The sequence below is a fragment of the Sinocyclocheilus grahami genome, unplaced genomic scaffold, assembly GCF_001515645.1.
Source record: "Sinocyclocheilus grahami isolate Dianchi unplaced genomic scaffold, SAMN03320097.WGS_v1.1 scaffold111.1, whole genome shotgun sequence".
Taxonomy (NCBI): domain Eukaryota; kingdom Metazoa; phylum Chordata; class Actinopteri; order Cypriniformes; family Cyprinidae; genus Sinocyclocheilus; species Sinocyclocheilus grahami.
Window position 1 is genome coordinate 1,136,448 of NW_015505290.1, and position 9,677 is coordinate 1,146,124.

The window sequence follows — 9,677 nt, forward strand, 5'->3', positions numbered from 1 at the left end:
TTATTTGTGTGCACTCACAATATCAACAAAACGTTGTGCTTTTATAAAATAAAGAAAAAAAACATGATGCGTTTTCTGCCGTCTCGTCTTGAATAGGAGCGCTTCACAAAAATTTACCAAAACTCAGCGAATACATGTCTCACAGACATGATAAATATATCTATAGAAAGCTTTAAATTACTACTTAACGTAGTAATTAACTTACTAATTACTTTATTAGTAAATAACTCAAATATCTCCTTACTATTTCCCCCTGTCACATTTATGGTAATTACTTTTGCCGGTGCTTTGCGGCAAGCTTAAGCCTATTGCTTGCATTTGAACGCAGAACTGTTCAGCTGCGCTGACGGCAACACCGTCGAGCCGCTCGACAGTCGCGGTAGCACGGTCTCGTGTTGTTTCCACCAGCGAGGCAATTTTTTTCATCACTAATTGATGGATGTCTAAAATATAAAAAATAAGGAGAAGCCTAAAACAGGCCAGAGGCCCGGCCCGCGTCTGAACTATGATGTGAAAATTGGCCCAAAGCCCGGCCAGAGGGGCGTAAAAAAGTCAGGGCCCATCGGGCCCGGGCTGAATTGTAGGGATCTACTTGCTATGCAAAACAAAATGGATTTCATTAAAGTGACGTCTGTGAGTGTTTTACATATGAAGTTATAATCTAGCTACAAGGCTTTTTTGTGAAGTTGAGCTACAGTCTTCACTGCTCTGGTTTTATTTTAATTTAGCATTTGCACTTTGCCGTCCTGGTCCTTACAGCTTCACACACAGTTAATGACATGTAGTCATAGACAAGGAGATGAGGATATTATTTTATTTCTGTAGAGACAGAATGTAGAATATAAAATTATATATTTGAAGGTTAAATACATGACTAATACCTCTGTCTTTTAAAATCCAATGCTGGATGAAGCTGAGCTACAATTACTTTTTCAAGACCTTTTATTGAGACAAACTGTCTTAATCTGATTGAAATTAAACTTTTAAAGTGCAACCTTTGTTTAAAGGGGTCATATGATGCGATTTCAAGTTTTCCTTTCTCTTTGGAGTGTTACAAGCTTTTGGTGCATAAAGAAGATCTGTAAAGTTGCAAAGACTAAAGTCTCAAATCCAAAGAGATATTCTTTATAAAAGTTAAGAGTCAGCAGCGCCTACCTAAACGGCTCGTTCTAACACGCCCCTACATATCTACGTCACTATGTGGAAATATTAGCATAATGCCGCCCAAATGTGCACGCAAAGAAAGAAGGCGTGGTTTCAGGAACAGCAGTCGTGTTGATGCAGCCATGTCAGGGAGACGCTGTGTATTTCAGTGCAAAAGCAAAAGTACTTTATTTGGCCTTCCAGAAGTAGATACAATTAGGAATCATTGGTTAAGATTTATTTACAACAGAACAGCACAACCCAGATGTTCGAATTTGTGCAACGCATTTTATGGACGACAGTTTTTTGAACCTAGAAGAGTACAAGGCTGGCTGTGCACAAAGGCTATTTCTAAAAAAAAAAAAGGGTAAATTCCGACTTTGCAATGACAATCTGGCGCTTCTGAATCAGCCACTGTAAGTATGTTTTGTTATTAGTTTAAGTATTTGCTATTAACTGTTCAAATGCGGAGTTTTGCGCAGTGCAGAGTAAAGGGGGTCGCACACCGGACGAGAAGCACAGCGCCACACCACGTCTCTAAAATTCGAACACATTGTTTTCTATGAGAGTACGCACACTGGCGGCGCCAATCGGCGCCCAGCTACGACTCAGGACGCTGTTCAAATTACTGCCGCGCCACAGAGCGCCATCTGCATAGTTTTATATTAAATAACATCATATTTGACTCAAATCGTTGTTAATACATTATACCAAGATACCACTTCTTCAAAATACTACATACATTAGTTTTACAGCTTGAATAAAATGTAAACATATAGAATTAAATGTATAATAAACGTAGTCCTTTTAATCTTTTATTTTTCTCGAGACATTTTTACATACGCAAAATATTACAGTATTGGCCAATGTAACATAGTTGCCTAGACAACAGATACAACAAAACAATAACAGATTTATCATAACACAGATTCTTTTCACTGATTAACGTTCAAAACTCAGCTATTATCAATTAGAATAATATATTTAAAATAATAATAAATTAAGTTAAAACCCACCCATCTCGCAGCTCAGAACTTGATTCGAAATTCAGCTTGCTCGTATAGAATGTGCGCGTCCGGTGTGCGATACCTCGAGTTGTCCTAGACGGGGCACTGCGCTTCTCGTCTGGTGTGCAATCCCCTTAACGCGTCGTGTGTGTGTGTGTGTGTGAGGGGAGCAGGGTCACATCACAGGAGAGTGAACAGCCTGTCAGAAATCATAGCACCTCAGCTGTCTTAACAGCGGCTTGTGTACTCTGTTGCCCTTTCGGGCTTGAACTGATGGTAAAATTAACAACATTATTAACTGTCTTGATATTTACTTTGAAAGCTTGAAGCTCGTGATTATAGTAAAGGGCGTTATATTTCCGATGCGTGCTTGTGGTGTTCGGCCAATCACAATGCACTGGGTCAGCTGGCCAATCAGAGCAGACTGCGCTTGTCAAAAGAGGGGGCTTTGTAAAAATGAAGCGTTTGAGAGAGACGGGGCATAGAGGACCTACAATAATGTATTTGAAAAAAAAATGTGTTTTTTTAACATTAAAGGGGTCATAGGTGTGCTCTGATTGACCAGCTATCCAGTGCGTTGTGATTGTCCGAATACCTCAAGCGTGAGACGGAAATGATACGCCCCTACCATACTGTTGATGCCGTGTCCCGGCCGGAGCAACGAGTCTGATATTTTGACTGTAGATCTAGACTCACTCCTCTAAGGATGTCCTCTGCCTCGTTGCTGAGCCAAGATGAATAAATGATCTCATCTTTGAGGATGCACTCAAACAGCTCGTCCTCAGTCTCTGCTTCAAATGGAGCATGACCTGACAGCATCTCGTAAAGCAGCACACCCAGAGCCCACCAGTCCACTGATACACCATACAGCTCCTCCAGGATGATCTGAGAGAGACACAACATAAAACAGGCTATACAGGAAGAGAACACACTCCCAAATATTAAGCACCATCTTCTTTTAAATGATCTTTTAGTGATGATCACCTCAGGTGCAATATAATCGGGAGTCCCACAGAAGGTACTAGTGAGTTTTCCTTCACGTATATCCTCTTTGCACATGCCAAAATCTGCCAGTTTGCAGTGGCCATCTCTGTCCAGGAGAATATTGTCCAGTTTGAGGTCTCTTTGATAGAAAAACAAAACAGGATGGCATTTTTACCATGCTGTAGTAAGTGATCTTGCGTTCTACAAAATGTACTATTTGAAATCAAACTGAAGTAAGCTGAAGAATTAAAATACAAACCAAGTAGACAAAATGACTAAAACGTAAACTAAAATGGAAATGAAAACTAGAAATATAAAAATAAAAATTTATATACTACAATGATATTAATAAAATAACACAGGGTGTACCCATCAAATAAGTGATAATATTTTTTACATATTTTCCTTGCACCTTGAATACACGAGAATACAGGTTTTAAATATATTATATTATTTATTTATTTCAAAAATCAACTATTATTTATCCATAAAAAATACCATTACTTTTTTACTTTGACTAAATACAAAAATCGTATGGATTTTCTTTACTTAATCTGTGTAATTCCGCTGAATTTATTTAAACATGTTAAAATGCATTCTATGCAGCAGAGAATACTCTTACTGGTAGCTAAAAGCAATTATTAAATGCCTTACATAGCCAAAATATTTTATAAATGGACTGCAGGATTTGTTTAATTTTATGAATGACAGGTATTACAACTCATGTGTGCCTAAGCATTAAGTCATCAATAACAAGTGAACAGCCTGTAGTAGCACAAAAATGTAAACAAAATATTGCAAACACATCGTGGTAGATAACAAATGGGGTTCACAGAGTTCAAATAGTATTGACACACAATGACAAAATGAGCATGTAGTGCAAATGCTTGCATGCTTGACACAAGGGTGAAGAGTAATCAGTACAAGAAGCAGCATTCAGTCTCCTGTCATCAGAGACGGAGAAGCATATTGATCCCGTGGAAAAGAGAGTGACGGAATGTAAATTGGACTAACAGCCTGTTGTGGTCAAAGTTTCCCAAGGAAATTTGGTCTGATTTCATTAGAACACAATTAACAGAGGAGACATTGAGAGGTGACCTCTTTTCTATGTTGTTAAAAGCGCGTGACTCTGCCACATTACCTAGAAAACAACAAAGAACAGAGTGTTTTAAAGCAAACACTCTGATCCCATCACTCACTACTTCATTCAGTCAGGGTATTAATACTTCAATGTATGTGCAACACTGTTAATGATATGTGACCCTGGACCACAAAACCAGTCATAAGGGTCAATTTTTCGAAATGGAGGTTTATTCATCATCTGAAAGCTGAATAAATACGTTTTCCATTGATGTATGGTTTGTTAGGATAGGACAATATTTGGCCGAGATACAACTATTTGAAAATCTGGAATCTTAGGGTGCAAAAAAAAAAATCCAAATATTGAGAAAATCGCCTTTAAAGTTGTCCAAATGAAGTTCTTAGCTATGCATATTAATAATCAAACATTAAGTTTTAATATATTTCAAGTAGGAAATTTACAAAATATCTTCATGGAACATGATCTTTACTTAATATCCTAATGGTTTTTGACAAAAGAAAAATCAATAATTTTGACCCTACAATGTATTTTTGGCTATTGCTACAATATACCCCAGCAACTTAAGACTGGTTTTGTGCTCCAGGGTCACATATAGACATTGTGTTTTGGTCATATTAAGGAGCACAATTGTTTTTAACATTGATAATAATAATAAGAAATGTGTCTTGAATGGCAAATCAGCATATTAGAGTGATTTCTGAAGGATCATGGATTTCTGAAGGATGCTGGAAATTCAGCTAAATAATATACATTTTAAAATATAGGTGTCTTCTTGTTTCATCTCAAACAATTTATACAAAGGTTATTCTTGCTTTATGAATCAAGTAAATGGCACAAATGGAAGAGAGGGAGAATGACAAGAAAATCAAAAATATATCTTAACTTGCTATACTTCATGCCTAATGAACAAGAACAGAGACATGCAGAGCCTCACGCTCGCAATGTCGGAGAGTTGGCGCTAGCAAAAATAACAACGTGGCAGACTCACCAGCCTGGCCATCAACCACAGCCCAAGTCTGCAGCTGGAGAACTGGCAGAAATATTTCAGGCCCTGTACAAATGGACAAGTCTCTCTTCTGCCCAACCATCAGTGACGTAACCGCATACTTTCTTCTCTACGTAAAACAACCAAAGTCTCTTGCAATGTTGCAACAAAAGTTTTCAAGCACCAACTATTCTGATAAAAAATAAATGGTTTGTTGGCACCGATAGCCTAGTGTGCCGACATATAGCGCAACTGTGCTCACAGTGACCCGAATTTGATTCCCGTCTTGAGGGCCTTTGATCCCACCCCCCTCACTTCACCCAATGCTTTCCTGTCTGCTCCCTACTGTCCTGTGTCAAATAAAGGCAAAAGCCCATAAATATGACTTTAAAAAAATTAAATGGTTTATCAATGAAAGGAATTGTTCACCAAAAATTTAAATGTAATGATAATTTACTCACCCTCAGGCCATCCCAGAATTAGATGAGTTTGTTTCTTCATCGGATTTGGAGAAATTTATAGCTTTACATTATTTGCTCACCCGTAAATCCTCTATTGTGAATGGGTGCCGTCAGAATGAAAGTCAAAACAGCTGATAAAAACATCACAATAATCCACAAGTAATTCACACAACTCCAGTCCATCAAATAATGACTGGCTCAAATACAAGCCCATAATCCATTATAACACTTCCTCCAGTGAAAAGGTACATCACCTGTTGTCCTCTAACTAAAAAAATCCACTAACATATTTGTTCAGAAAATCATACTGTGCTTGATCTGTGCATATTTCTCTCCTGATTCAAATGGACAAATGTTTCACTGGGGAAAGCAATGTTATAGATAGAGGACTCTCAAAATAGATTTGTTTATTGTAAACATACAGCTTTTCACTTCACAAGATGTTAATTGATGGAGCTATGTGGATTATTGTGATGTTTTTTGACTCTCATTCTGACGCCACCCATTCAGTGCAGAGGATATCCATTGGTGAGCAAGTAATGCTAGATTTCCCAAAATCTGTTGAGATGAAGAAACAAACTCATCTACATCTTGGATGGCCTGAAGATGAGTACATTTTTTTGCAAATTTTCATTTTTGTGTGAACTATACCTTTCATTAAAAAAAAAACTAAAACAACAATAGAAAGAGCTTCCTTTCTGAAACCCTTTTGGAAACCACGTGTACTTTAGAAACAGTGGAACCGTTTGAGAGGTCAATAAACACTGCATTTGCAGTTTCTCCAAGCCTGCGGGTAGAACCTCCTGAAGTGAGACTAAAACACTAAAGTCATTAATGCACTCCTCGTTTCCGTCATGCACTGTCCGATGTTCTTGAATGAACCCGGTATAGTCCAGTCCTCAGATTAGAGCAGAGCCAGATTACATGGCATTACAGCAGCCCCTAATATAGGATCGAGAGTAAGTAAGGTAAAGTGGAGAGGAACAGCTTGATGACTCAGAGGTCAACGAATCGTTGTACTGCTGGATTATAAAAGAGCTGTGTTACAGGTGGTCCCGTAAAATCTATGCTGAAATGTTGTAACGGGCATGATGAGAATATTTTAATACACTCTAAAAAATGCTGGGTTGTTTCAACCCAATGTTGGGTCAAATATGGACAAACCCAACTGTTGGGTTAAAAAGTTAATTTAAAAATGTAATCAAAATTTAACCCAACAGTTGGGTTAGTCCATATTTGACCCAACATTGGGTTGAAACAACCCAGCATTTTTTAGAGTGTATATATTTGGAATAATCTCTGTGCATACTATATTGCACTTCGTAACAAACAAAATCATGTGATAAACAGAGCAGTGCACAGGCCGCTCTCTCTCTCTCTCTCTCTCTCTCTCTCTCCCTCCCTCGTGCTCTCTGTTTCCTTGAGTAAACAGCTTATGTAATATTAGCTCCATTGCATGCTGGGCAGTGGGCAGGGCTGTAACATCAGATCAAGTCCTCACTCAAAATGTCCTCTTGCACTACAACACTGCCATCTTTCCCAAGACTCTTTATCATTCCCCCCTTAAGCTTCACTTCACAGAAGTGTTATAATTACCCTAAAATAATTAGCTTTAAAGCCCAATAAAATCAAAAGGAAAGGTGAGAGTGGCCATAAAAGGGGCCATATGGTTGTAAAGATGACAGGGGTTCAGCAGAGTTCGGCAGCATTCCTCTAAAGGTCCCGCAGGGAAGCTCGTAAATGGGGTCAAATATGGACAAACCCAACTGTTGGGTTAAAAAGTTAATTTAAAAATGTAATCAAAATTTAACCCAACAGTTGGGTTAGTCCATATTTGACCCAACATTGGGTTGAAACAACCCAGCATTTTTTAGAGTGTATATATTTGGAATAATCTCTGTGCATACTATATTGCACTTCGTAACAAACAAAATCATGTGATAAACAGAGCAGTGCACAGGCCGCTCTCTCTCTCTCTCTCTCTCTCTCTCTCTCCCTCCCTCGTGCTCTCTGTTTCCTTGAGTAAACAGCTTATGTAATATTAGCTCCATTGCATGCTGGGCAGTGGGCAGGGCTGTAACATCAGATCAAGTCCTCACTCAAAATGTCCTCTTGCACTACAACACTGCCATCTTTCCCAAGACTCTTTATCATTCCCCCCTTAAGCTTCACTTCACAGAAGTGTTATAATTACCCTAAAATAATTAGCTTTAAAGCCCAATAAAATCAAAAGGAAAGGTGAGAGTGGCCATAAAAGGGGCCATATGGTTGTAAAGATGACAGGGGTTCAGCAGAGTTCGCCAGCATTCCTCTAAAGGTCCCGCAGGGAAGCTCGTAAATGCCACAAGCCTTATTTGAACGGGAAAGCAGTTTGTCAGATGTGTTTATATTTGGGCTTGGCTCTATTACAGGGGTGATCAGAAAGCTTACTCAGGTAGGCAAAGGTCATGTGATTACAGCCAGGAAGAGCACAATGTCACGTCATGGAAAAGGACGACTAAGCCAGGGGTGGAGACTGTCTGTAAAATCTGACTAAGTGTGTCTGGACATGCGCAGACAAGATTTCACAGGCATGTCAAAGCAAATAACTGAGGGCAGTGGCATTGGAGTGTGAACATCTGCAGTATATTCTGCTGAACATTATGGATTTCAAATACACTTTCTTCTTAAATTAGGGAATTAAATGTTTTGTACATTAAACCAGTAAGGAAACTATTACATCCACAGCTAGCTCAAAAGTAATTTAATGACAGGAAATGTGAAATGTTAAAATAATCCTCAGTATTCCTCACCTGTAAATGATGCCTTTGGAGTGAAGGAACATAAGGGCCGAAATTATCTCTGCGGCATAAAACCGGGCTCGTGGCTCGTCAAAACGCCTGCACTTCTGGATGTGGAACATGAGGTCACCACCATTTACAAACTCCATGACAAAGAATAACCGCTCCTGAGAAATTAATAGCACAGGTTAGCATACACATGGAAAAACATTTTATAAAAGTAAGGGAATATATGATTGTACTCCTTCCAGCATTTTCAACTACAGTATGTGTACTTGTGTACTAAAACACAGTGATGCAGTACAAAATACTGCCATTCAAAAGTTTGGGATCAGTAAGATATTCAAGGCTGTATCTATTTGATCAAAAATACAGAAAAAAACAACAACAACGTGATTTTGTAAAATATTATTGCGACTTAATTAAAAAAAAAATTATTTTAATATACTTTAAAATGTAATTTATTCCTGTGACGCAAAGCTGAGTTTTCAGCATGATTACTTCAGTCTTCAATGTCACATGATCCTTCAGAAATCATTCTAATATGCTGATTTAAAATTAATGATGGAAACAGTTGTGCCGCTTAATATTTTTTAGGACCTGTGATACTTTTTTCAGGATTCTTTGATGAATAAAAGATAAAAATAACAGTGTTTATTCAAAATATATATGTTAAATAGATAAAAAGCGTTTAAAAATGTGTTAAATGGATAAAAAGTGATAGAAAAGACTAATATTGTTAGAAAAGATTTCTATTTTGAATAAATGCTGTTTTCTATTTTGAATAAATGCTTTTTAACTTTTTATTCACCAAGGAATCAAAGAAAAAATTATCACAGGTTCTGAAGGATCATGTGACACTGAAGACTGGAGTAATGGCTGATGAAAATTCAGTGCTGCATCAAAGAAATAAATAATATTTTAAAGAATATTAAAATAGGAAAACAATATTAGAAATTGCATAAAAAAAAATTTCACAAAAGTTTTTTTCTGTATTTTTGATCAAATAAATACAGCCTTAAAGGGTTAGTTCACCCAAAAATGAAAATTAGGCTGCGTTTTACTCACCCCCGAGGTATCCTAAGTGTATATAACTTTCTTCTTTCAGATGAATCCAGTCGAAGTTATATTAAAAATGGTCTTTGATCTTTCAAGCTGTTTAATGCCACTCAGCGGGTGTTGCATTGCTTCAGTCCAAAAGAACTTAAATAAAAA

The 9,677-nt window shown here is 37.6% G+C and overlaps 1 protein-coding gene across 1 annotated transcript in view; it reads right to left on the bottom strand.

Annotated features, from left to right (window-relative positions):
- The window catches only part of prkchb (protein kinase C, eta, b), a 24,207-nt gene that overhangs the window by 3,875 nt on the left and 10,655 nt on the right, over nucleotides 1-9,677 (bottom strand). The window contains exons 10-12 of the mRNA XM_016277396.1: nucleotides 8,475-8,629; nucleotides 3,135-3,273; nucleotides 2,847-3,035 (exon numbers count right to left, since the gene is read on the bottom strand). Of these exons, the coding sequence (XP_016132882.1) occupies nucleotides 2,847-3,035; nucleotides 3,135-3,273; nucleotides 8,475-8,629 (483 nt within the window). The remainder of the gene's footprint in view (nucleotides 1-2,846; nucleotides 3,036-3,134; nucleotides 3,274-8,474; nucleotides 8,630-9,677) is intronic.